General features: G+C 41.0%; 1 protein-coding gene across 1 annotated transcript in view; it reads left to right on the top strand.

Moving 5' to 3' along the window:
* The window catches only part of serinc1 (serine incorporator 1), a 42,362-nt gene that overhangs the window by 22,800 nt on the left and 7,115 nt on the right, over positions 1 to 12,447 (top strand). The window contains exon 8 of the mRNA XM_080192528.1: positions 2,446 to 2,587. Coding sequence (XP_080048654.1) covers positions 2,446 to 2,587 — 142 coding nt within the window. The remainder of the gene's footprint in view (positions 1 to 2,445; positions 2,588 to 12,447) is intronic.

A 12,447-nucleotide genomic window follows, 5' to 3' on the forward strand; every position in this document is an offset into this window, starting at 1 on the left:
TGTCGAAAGGGCTAGAATATAAGAGCAGGGATGTACTTCTGAGGCTGTATAAGGCTCTGGTCAGACCCCATTTGGAGTATTGTGAGCAGTTTTGGGCCCCATATCTAAGGAATGATGTGGTGGCCTTCCAAAGGCTCCAGAGGAGGTTTACAAGAATGATCCCTGGAATGAAGAGCTTGTTGTATGAGGAAAGGTTGAAGACCCTGAGTCTGTATTCATTGGAGTTTAGAAGGATAAAGGGGAATCTTATTACAGGATACTGTGAGGCTTGGATAGAGTGGACATGGAGAGGATATTTCCATTAGTAGGAAAAACGAAAACCAGAGGGCACAACCTCAGGCTAAAGGGACAATCCTTTAAAACAGAGATGAGGAGGAATTTCTTCAGCTGGGAAGTGGTGAATCTGTGGAACTCCTTGCTGCAGAAGGCTGTGGAGGCCAGTTCATTGAATGCCTTTATGGCAGAGGTAGATAGGTTCTTGATGAATAAGGGGATTGGGGTTATGGGGAGAAGGCAGGAGACTGGGGATGCGAAAAATATCAGCCATGATTGAATGGTGGAGCAGACTCGATGGACGGAATGGCCTACTTCTGCTCCTATGTCTTATGGTCTTATGATATTATATGATCTCATTATTGCTAAAAGCAGTCAGCTGGTATGGTGGAACAGTGCTTAGCACTGCTGCCTCACAGTACCAGGGACCCGGGTTCAATTCTGACCTTGGGTGACTGTCTGTGTGGAGTTTGCACATTCTCCCTGTATCTGTGTGGGCTTCCACCCGTAGTCCAAAGATGTGCAGGTTAGATGGATTGGTCATGCTAATTTGCCCCTTAGTGTTAGGGAGATTAGAAGGGTAAATACAAGGGGTTACGGGGATAGAGCTTGGTTGGGATTGTTGTCAGTGCAGGCTCAATGGGCCAAATGGTCTCTTTCTGCATTGTAGGAATTTTATGAACAATCACATATTAAAAACTTTGTTGCCCCGGTAGTTAGAGCAGTTATTTGGCTGGTCAAAGCAGTTTTGTTGTTAATTTGCTTATGTTACCTGTTAATATAGGTCACAGACTTAAGGTCTGCTTGCCTAGTACGCTAATGGTCTGTAAACCATGCGCAACTTATCGAGCTGTATGCTTTTCATGAAAAGTATCTAACACATGAAGTACAGTTGTTTGAGGCACTTCAAAGTTAACATGCTCTGTAGAGGAAAGTTAAATTTTATTGCACTTTTTGCAATGTCCAGTTTGAAATGTTTTGCAAATTTTTTTTTTACAAGTTTTGTGAATAGAATATATTTTTGGTAAAAAAATGATCATACAAGTTTATGATAATTTTAACTTCCATCAGCAAAGCAAAAATTCTTAAATAATTCATTAAAATGAATGGGCTGGTGGCAAAGATTTACTGTGGTGTAAAGCTGAATATGTTTTGTACATTGTAATGTATATTGTGAGGGCAGCACAGTGGTTAGCATTGCAGACTCAGGGATCCGGGTTTGCTTCCTGACGTAGGTCACAGTCTGTGTAGAGCCTGCACGTTCTCCCGGTGTATGCGTGCGTTTACTCTGGGTGCTCTGGTTTCCTCCCACAGTCCGAAAGACATGCTGGTTAGTTGCATTAGTCATGCTAAGTTCTCACTCCATGTACCTGAATAGGCACCAGCATGTGGCGACTAAGGGATTTTCACAGTGGCTACTTGCAAGCCTACTTGTGACACAAATAGAATCATAGAAACCCTACAGTACAGAAAGAGGCCATTTGGCCCATTAAGTCTGCACCGACCATAATCCCACCCAGGCCCTAACCCATTTCCCTATATATTTACCCACTAATCCCTCCAACCTACGCATTTCAGGACACCAAGGGGCAACCTTAGCACGGCCAATCAACCCAACCCACACGTCTTTGGACTTCGGGAGGAAACAGGAGCACCTGGAGGAAACCCAGGCAGACACGAGGAGAATGTGCAAACTCCACACAGACATGTTGTGGGGTTATGGGGGTAGGGGCTGGAGTGGGATTTGGATTGGTGCAGTCTCAAAGGGCCAAATTTGAATTGGATAGAAAATGTGACTGGAAGTCAGATGGAAGTACGTTTCAGAATTATAGCCATTTTGTTTGCGCCGAGTGAATAAAGCACAGCTACCCCTCAGGCTTTATGGATCGGCATGAGTCCAGGGCCTTCTGTTCTCTCTCTTCAATTAAATTAACAAACTTCATGAATAATTTACTTTTCATGGCAGATTAAAAACATTGGCAGAAGGCGAATGCTTTGCCTTGTTCACAATTCAGTCAAGTCAAATCTTTAAATCACCCTGCCTATAAAATAATGGTTCTTTAAAAGAAAATACAATGTAGTTGACTATCTAGGTTTAGTTAAAAAATTGCAGTAAGTTGAGAATTAGCCACATCAAGGGGAATTTACTTTTGCATCTTTCATTGTTTGCAGATCGAAAATGCAATCCCAGTTTGCTGAGCATGATTGGGTACAACAGCACAGGAACCCATGTCCCTGGTCAGGTCATCCAGTGGTGGGATGCACAAGGAATTGTCGGACTGATTCTATTTTTGCTCTGTGTTCTTTATTCAAGGTGAGTAACCATCAGGTTATCCTTTCGTTAATAGCTGTCCTTTTTCCCAGTATGTCACTTCGATTAGGAGGCACCTTTAAACAAAATCCATTTGTCAGAAGGGTAACAACAGTAAATGTTAGCTAAAGTCATTGCTGCATGTGAATTGTACTTGCACTACTTGCTGTAATAAATAATTTGGAAGGAGAGGGGGCTCTCAGTTCACTTGTAATTTAAATACTCACTTTCTACCATCCATGATTTGGGTTGTCACTCCCTCAAAGAAAGCAAGCAATATATCAGATAGGATCTTCCCCATGTGAAGTCATGTTGTTTGAGTCATTGAGCATTTGCAACACAGAAGGGGGCCATTAAGCCTATCAGATCTGTGCCAGCACTGTGTAGAGCAATATCGTTCATTCCATTTCTCTGGTCTAACCTTGTAGTCCTGAATTTCCCTTAAATGCCTAACCAATTTCATGTTGAAATTATTGATCATTTATGTTTCCCACCACCTTTGTAGGCAAAGAGTTCTGGGTTATTACCACTTGCTGCATAAAAAAAAACTGCTTCCTCACATCCCCCTTGTATTTCTTGCTCAAGGCCATAAATCTGTGTCCTGTAGTCCTTGTAGAACTAGTAATGAGTACAGCTTTATTAATCTTTCATACTCATGCACATCTCTAACAGAGTTTTCTCTCAACATCCTTTGTTCCTAAGAGAATAACTTCAACTTCTCCAGCCTAACTTTTCAACTAAATTCCCTCAACCTTGGAAGCATTCTGGTAAATCTTCTCAGCATCCTCACAAAGGCCCTCACATCCTTCCTATAGTGTGGCGACCACATCTGGACCAAATACTCTGGTTGTGGCTTAACCAAAGCTTACTAAAGGTTAAGCATAACCTCCCTGTTATCTACTTACTTTCCCGAGATCCGATATGCTTTGCCATCTACCCTCAGTATGTTCTTGCACTTTTAAAGATCAGTTCACATGCACCCTAAGGCCTTTCTGTCTTTTTATAACTGTGTCATTAAACCTGGATTGCCTCTCCATATCCTTTCAGCCATCACTTCTCTTTATTAAATTCCATCTGCCACTTCTCTTTTCGTAGCCTGTCGATATCCTATTGCAGTTGATTGGTATCATCATTGCTGTTTCCCACACTTTCAAACTGGGTATCATTGGCAAATTTTGTAATTTTACTCTGTGTGACAATGTCTGAGCAATTTACATATATAAACACAGAATTCTGAGCAATGGTCCTGGCTACCATTCCCCAGTTTGTAAAACAATCTTTTACCACTCACTGTTTTCTGTCCTTTAGCTAATTCTTTTAATTCAAGTTGACACTGACCCTCTTATTTCATAAACCTCAATTTTGCTAACCAGCCTTTTATGTGGTACTACGGGAATAATAACACTGCGGTAATACAACTGAGTGAGTAATCCACAAGCCTGGGCTAATGTCTGGAGACATGAGTTCAGTTTCCACCATTGTAGCTGGTGGAATTTAAATAGATTTAGTTAATAAATCTGAAATAAAAAGGTAGTCATTAACAATAATTATGAAACTGCTAGATTGTTGTTAAAATGTCTTTCTAGTTCACTCATGTCCTCTCAGGAAGGAAATCTGCCTTGTCCAGCATGAATGTAATTCCAGGCCTACAAAGGTGGTGGGAAACATAAATGATCAATAATTTCAACATGAAATTGGTTAGGCATTTAAGGGAAATTCAGGACTACAAGGTTAGACCAGAGAAATGGGATGAACAATATTGCTCTACACAGTGCTGGCATAGACTTGATGGGCCTAACGGCCCTCTTCTGCATTGCAAATGCTCAATGACTCAAACAACATGACTTCACACGGAGAAGATCCTATCTGATATATTACAAACTGATTCATTCCTAACTGCCCTCTGAAATGGCCCAGTGAGCCACTCAGTTGTACCAAACCACTGCTATGGATGTGTACCTATGCCACATGGACTGCAGTGGTTTAAGGAGGCATCTCGGGGGTAATTTGGGGGATGGGGGGAGCAACCTTGTCAGTGATGTATTCAAAGTGCAATAAGGGCAAGGAAAGAGTCTGTGGATGGATAGTCACAATACATTGTGACTGAGAAGGCTGTTCTGAGCAGGGAGCAGAGGGGAAGAACAGGATTTCCCTGGTACAAATAAAAAATCATTGTCCAACACTTCCTTAAAATGCTTATAGACATCATCCACTGTGTTTCTTTCATTAACCTTCTCTGTTTCTTCATCAAAAAATTGCTGCTGATTAGGCAGTTGTGTAGATAATCCTCCAGTAGCATTATTTTACATGGAATTACAAGCAAGGACTGTAGATCTGTAATTATCTGTATTTGTCTTGTCACCTTTTTGAACACAGACGTAATGTTAACTTGTTTCCAATCAGCTGATTCATCTCTAGTGTCCATTTATCCATTGTAATCATTGTCGGTATCTTGTAAAATCATGTACTCTTCTCACGTAATTCCCTAGGATAAATGCCATCAGTTTGAATATTTGTTTAAATCTATTTCAGCCTGTATCAGGCTTTCTTCTCATTGTTATTAAATTCCCAAATGGGTGCCCATTATGTGTTTCATTTTAAATAACTGGAGGCAGCAATCAGTCAAAACGTTAACTGCATGTGCTGCTCGTTGGCTTCAAGGCCACTTGCATCATTTAATGTTCTCGCCTCTTCTCTGTTGGTCCCCTTACTGGAATCATGTTATACCGTTATATTTTGACTCTGCTAGTGTGCTTTTTATTCCTAAATCTTCCTTTGTTCTGCTTATCAATTTTTTAACTACTTTTCATCTATCCCTAAATCAATTTCAGCAAGCTCCTTTTCCTTTATCTATGCAGGATTTCTAGTTTTTTTTTGTTTTACTTTGCTTTTAGTTTGTTTGCTAATCCATCTAGGGACATGCATGTTTAATCTCGAGTTTGACTAATTTTAGACACGTACGTCCTTGTATTTCTTAAACTTAATTCATGGTAAAATAATGCTTTTGACATAAGATGTGAAATCCAGATAATTCGTGATTAAAAAGAACTATAGCGACGGATTTATTTTCCTCCTCTTGTGCAGTTTGTTTTATCTCAGTCTGTAACATACTCTTGTCATTATAAAATGATTGCTACATATTTGCAGAACACAATGCAGTTCTTTGTATGGAAGTTCCAAAATCTGATTGAATTTCTAGTGTATATGGTATATAAATCATTCAATAAAGGGAGTCAGAGAAGGTTTTCATCTGATCTATACTGGAAGTATCATAAGGGCACGGGGAGAGTCTATGGCCGGAAGACTAGGACATTTGGGATTCAGAAGGTTATGCTGAGTGGGGAGAGGGGGAAGAACAGAACAGAATAGAATAAAAATGTGGCCGTGATAGAGGATTCCATAATTATGGAAAGGAAAACCAGTGTCCTGAAAGATGTGCTGCCTACCTATTTGGAGAAGGAGGGGAAAATCCAGTTGTCAGAACAAATGAGATAGTTAAGGACAGGATGGAGGATTTGCTGATGGCGTCTCGTAGGGTAGAATTTTAAGGATGGCAGGCGATCAGTGCTCGCCATCTCGAGAATCAGTGCCTAACGCACAACCGCTGGCACTCGCTCTCCCGCTGCCATTCAACACTCACTTGAGCACTGATGGCAATGGCGGAGGGAAGTCCCACCACTAGGAGTTGACAGCTAGTCGGATTGGCCAACAGCTCTTCAAGCACGCCAGTCACAGTGCTGCAGTAGCCAGAAGTGGTACTGCAGTGCTCTGCTTGGAACAGGGGCAAGAGGGTAAGGGACACCCAGTGGCGGGGCAGTCAGGAGGGGGATGATCATGGCACTGGGAGGTAAGCCACGCTGGGGGGCGGGGCAGGGGGTGTCTGGATCTCCAGCACCTCGGGTGTCCCAACTGTGAGATGGCCTTCAGAATGAGGCTTCTTGTCTGCCCAAGATGGAGAAAAGGGTAAATGTCACTTTCGCACCCTACTTGCACCAGCTCCTGCCGTCTAAAAATTGAGGCTGAGCAGGATAAAGCACCTAAGTAGCCACTGAATGTTACAATGATGCAGAGCAGCAATGGAAAATATTTAAAACTGAGATCAACAGATCCAAGCTAAAAAAAAACAAGAACAAACTAAACATTAATCAGGCATCATGGATAAATATAAACATGTGGTAGAAATTGAGGATAAGGAAAGTGGCGTACATTAGCTACATGAACAGCAATGAGGGAATAACTAGGGAGAGTACGAAAGACTAGGAGAGAAATTTTAAAAAGAGAACAGTGAGAAAATATATCACATCATCAAGAAGCATAAAATAGTAAAATAACCTACAGAAACCAAAGGAAAATTTCTCTGGTGATTGGGACACAAAGGAGTGGACAGGATAAAATCATAGCAATGGCAAAATGGCAGAAATAGTTTTTTAAAAAAATAGCTTTAATATACTAAGGATACAGATCAAGTAGTCATATCAGGAAATGAGATTAGAAATGTTATAATTGCATTTAGAATAAAAAGAGGCAAAATATTAAACTAATCAAACTCAAAGGATAAAATCCCTTGTCTGGATAAATTCCATCCGAACATTTTAAAAGAATCTAGAGAAGCGATAGTAGAGACACTATTATATATATTTAGTAATTTGTTTGAAAAATGTGTACCTGTATTTAAGAAGGGATATAGACCATGGCCAGGGAATTATACACCAGTGAATGTAACATGGGTAATAGGAAAAATAATGGAATTCCTACTAAAAGAGAACATTTTAGAAAGACAGAAAGGACAGATCCCGCACTGCTGAACCAATCTCATTAAAGAGGCAACAAAGAGTAGTCAGGAGTAACGTAGCTGATTTCCAAAAATTCTGTGATAAATTACCACATAATTGATTAATGATACATACAGAATCAGGGAACAAGTTGCAGAACAGGCCTGAGTGCTCGTTGCAAGCCAGAAATCAGAGTAAGAGTAGATGGAAATAATTTAGGGTGAGTGCAGCTGAAAAGTGGAGTCTCAAGGATCATTTAAAAAAAATCATTCAAGGGATGTATTCTTCACTGGCTAGAACAGCATTTATTGCCCAGTCTGAATTGTCCTTGAGAAGGTAGTGGTGAGCTGCCTTCTAGAACTACTCTAGAACAAAGAACAAAGAAAAGTACAGCACAGAAACAGGCCTTTTGGCCCTCCAAGCCTGTACTGAACATAATGCCCTAACTAAAAAAAAATCTTCTGCCCTTACTTGATCCATATCCCTCTATCCATCCTTATTCACGTACCCATCCAGATGCCTCTTAAATGTTGTTAATGTGCCTGCTTCTAACCACCTCCTCTGGCTGCATGTTCCAGGCATCCACCATTCTCTGTGGAAAACTTCCCCTGCATATCTCCCTTAAACTTCCCCCTCTCACCTTGAACCTCTGCCTCCTTGTAATTGACACTCCACCCTAGGAAAAGCCTCTGATTATCCACTCTGTCTATGCCTTTCATAATTTTGAAACCAATCCTAGTTTGTTCAATCTTTACCAGGCAACATTCTGGCGAACCTTCCTTGCACTCTCTCCAAAGCTTCTTCATCTTTCCGGTAGTGTGATGACCAGAACTGCACTCAACACTCCAAATGTGGCCTAACCATGGTTTTATATAGCTGCAAAATGATTTCCGAACTCTTGTACTCAGTGCCCCAGCTGATGAAGGCAAGCATGCCATATGCCTTCTTAATCACCTTGACCTGTTGACACTTTTGGGGAACTGTGGACCTGCATGCCCAGATCCGCCTGTGGTCCATGCGATGATGGTACAGCCACACTGCTTTTAGGGAGAGAGTTCTAGGGTTTTGACCCAGCAAAGTGCAGGAACAGTGATATATTTCCAAGTCAGGATGGTGAGAGGCTTGTATGGGAACTTTCCAGATGTCTGCTAGCTGGGTCCACTGCCATGTATCAGCCATGGGACCGATTTTGTTCACATTTGATAATTGAGATTTTCAACTGTTGAACCAAAAATGCATTTTCTCAATTTGCAATTGACAATAAACTGAGGTGGGGGCAATCAATACTAAAGAGGATTGCAAGAAGATGTTAATAAACTTACAGAATCAGCATAGAGTTAGCAAATGAATTTCAAAACAAATCAATATGAGGTAATACATTTTGGTTATAAAACTAAGGAAATCATATTATTTGGAAAATAAGAATCTAAATTGCATAGAGTAGTTGAGGGATTTGGGACTGTAAATGCACCAATTACTAAAGCATTAAAAAACAAACAAACATTAGGGTTTATTTCCAGCGGGATACAATTAAATAATAGAAAAGTTATTCTGAACTTGTGTTGAACCTTTCATAGACTTAACTTGAGATGCTGTGTACAATTCTCATTGCCGTATTATAAAAATGATATAGAGGCACTGAGTGCAAAACAGTTTCTAAGGGCGATGGCAGAAATGTGATGTTATACTCGTAAGGGAAGGCTGGACAAACTGGGTTTCTTTGTTTATGTCCAGATTTGGAGAAGTATGGTAGTACAGAACATGAGTATTGCTGAAAAAAAGGACATGCTGCCTAAGTTTTTTGTCCTGCATTCACCAGGACACCATCGTTGGTTTACCAACAATAAATGGAACACAACTTATACTGCATGAGAAGAGAGGGCTGATTGGTTGGCAAATGGACTCTGATTGGCAGAGGCGTTGTCATGGAAAATGCAGCAGAGATTAGTTAACTGACAATCTTTCGCTCAAATTCAAATCAAGCAGATTAACTCTAATCAAGGTATTGCCATGAAGAATAAATCAGGGAATGACTGTCGCCCAAGTTTTTGTTCAGTTGAAAATGGTGCTACGTGTGGACATGCTCCTTCTGTCTGCAAAGGACAGGGTCACGTGTGTGAATATGTGTAGCTTCTAGTATGTATAAGTGAGCCACGCTGAGAACACAACTGATAACGTTACATCAGTTTATAGTGTAATTCTTAGCACAATCAGTCAGTAGCTTACGATGCACGTTTAATGCTGAAATAGGGTACATCCTGCAGGATAATGGCTACCCTGATCAGATTAATGCTCACTGTATGTCGCACAGGCTCATGAATAGGCCTAAGGCCACCATACGTGGTCCTGAAAAATGCCCAGTTTACTGCACATTACTCAGGAATAGTAAGGTGCCTCAAATATTTGAGCAACTAGTTGTTTCACACTAGTACTATGCGGTAATGATGTAAGTGGAATTCTTCACATACAGGACGCTGCCATAAAGCTATTGTCTGTGAAATATTCGATATAGATACTTTGACCAGTTCATTACACATTTTATGATACAGACAAAGGACTCTGGTTCAAAACTTAGCTTTATTAAAAGCACTCGCCGATTTAAAGTAACAATTCTTACACAATAAGTTAACTTTCCCCAAACTAGACTAATTGCCTGAGAAATAGATACTACTTGGTCTTGTGAAATCAGTGGGTTGTTGGATTTAATTCACTCTGCTCACACCAGCAGATGAACTCAGGGTCCTCTTAGCATTAAGGTGGATCTTGCTCGCTGGAGTTTGTCTTGAATATGACTATTTTATCCATCTCTTCCCTTCCCTGATTTTCAGCCAATGGGGTGACACGGTGGGGGGTTGGGGGGGGGGGGCGGGGGGGGGTACTGGGGGGAGAGTGGTGGGGGTCGTGGGAGTTGTGGTGGTCACAGCACCCAGTGAGGTTAGGCCAGGTCATCCCAGTTGCACATCTCTCATTAATAGCAGGTAGTCTGGCTAAAATTAGGGAATACACAATCATAATGTCTTCTAGCTGAGCACCTCCTGATGGCTTTTAGGCTATTACAGCTCTCCATTGTGAAGTTTGAGCCTCTCAATTCAATATGTAAGAGTTCTGGCTTCAGGCCATGATGACTCCCTATTATTAAAGTGAAGTACCTCGGTTTGGAATGTATGAGAGTTCTGATATGTATCCCTGTTGGCTTTTGACCTGTGGTAACCTTATAGAAACAGTTTTTAGACGTTTTATGCTGGGCCTAATTTCTCAGATCTTATCCATTTGACCACAAAACAAAAAAGATGCTTTGCCTATCATGCAAATGTGGAAATTCACATGTGGTATGTGAATTTCCTTGCTGTAGTGATGTCAGATATGTAGGCTGTATGTCCCAATGATTGGCAGACTATATCAAACAGCACATATCTTTAGCTGTTTGCAACACAAAGTACTGACCATACCACCTCACCCATGTTTGCAAAACTGAAAACATTGTGTCCAACATTTGATGGGATTCCGTGATTGGATGCTTGCTTCAAACAATCCTGATTGTGTTAAGAATTATACTGAAAACAAATGTAAGACTATCAATTTGACTTGCAGCATGTCTCACTTACCCATGCTAGAAGCCACATATATTCACAGACAGAGCCCTGTCCTTTGCAGACTGAAAAAAGATGTCTTTGCATTGTGCCTTTTTCAACTAAACAAACGCCTTGGGGGACAGCCATTCCCTGGTTCATTCCCCATGGCAATGCCTTGACTGATCACTGTTGACCTGCTTGGTTTGAATTTGATAAATTGTTGACAGTCAACTGTTTCCTGCTGGATTCTTCATGGCAACACATTTACTGATCTGAATTTACTTGCCAACTAATCAGCACTCTTCTCATGCAATATAAATTGTTGCTCCCTTTCGTGTTTGTAATCTTGCAATCTGGCCTGATGAGTGCAAGATGAACAGTTTAGAAAGCCAGTGTGAATTTGGCTAAGGCATATGGTATATAACTAATCTTGGGTTCTTGATGAGGTAACAGAGGGTTGGTGAGGGTAATGGGTTGATGTGGTGTACATGAACTTCCACAAGGTATTTGATAAAGTTGCAGATGTTAGGCTTGACAGCAGGTTGAAGGGAAGATGGCAGCATGGTACAAAATTTGCTGAGCAACCCAAGAGAGTAGCAAATGGTTATTTTTAGGAGGAAGTATGCACTGGGGTGGGGGGTCCCCAAGCTGGTACTTGAACCATTGCTTTGCTTGATCAATATTAATAACCTAGACTTGGGTGTATAGGGCAGAATTTCAGAATTTGCAAATTATCCAAACTTAAGTATTGTGAGAAGGAGATTATATTCTTCAAGAGGATGTAGATAAACTGGAGAAATGGGCTGATGGAATTGGTGGACATATGGCAATTGCAGTCTAATGCTGTGTGCAATTCTGAGGGAGCTGCATGAACAGAGAGACCTGGGTGTGATTGACGCAAATTATTGAAGATGACAGGACACATTGAGAGTGACCTTAATTTGGCATAAAGAATCCTTGACTTAGAGGCATAGTTAACAGAAGCAAAGTTATGACAATCCTTTACTGAATGCTTTTTAGCCTAAACTGGAGTAAAATACAGTTCAGGTTGGAAAGGGTATAAAAACTTCAAAGAAGATAAAGGAAAGATTTATGAGAATAGTTCCAGGGATCAAGGCTTTCACCTATGGGGATAGATGGGATAAGCTGGAGCTTTTTAAGAGTGGTTAAAACTGCTGTCTCACAGCATCAGGGACCCAGGTTCAATTCCCGGCTTGGGTCACTGTCTGTATGTAGTTTGCACATTCTCCCCGTATCTGCACGGGTTTCCTCCAGGTGCTCTGGTTCCCTCCCACTGTCCAAAAATGTGCGGGTTAGGTTATAAGCTATACTAAATTGCTCCTTGGGGAATGTCAGGGAGATTAGTAGGGTAAATATGTACGACTATGGGGATAGAGCTTGGGTGGGATTGCTGTTGGTGCAGGCTTGATGGGCCGAATCGCCTCCTTCCGCACTTTAGGTATTCTATGATTCTGTTCTATAATTCTAAGTAGAGAAGATTTTATAGAGGTGTTCAAAA

The sequence above is a fragment of the Carcharhinus amblyrhynchos genome, chromosome 7 (genome assembly GCF_965287045.1).
Source record: "Carcharhinus amblyrhynchos chromosome 7, sCarAmb.v2.hapA, whole genome shotgun sequence".
NCBI lineage: Eukaryota > Metazoa > Chordata > Chondrichthyes > Carcharhiniformes > Carcharhinidae > Carcharhinus > Carcharhinus amblyrhynchos.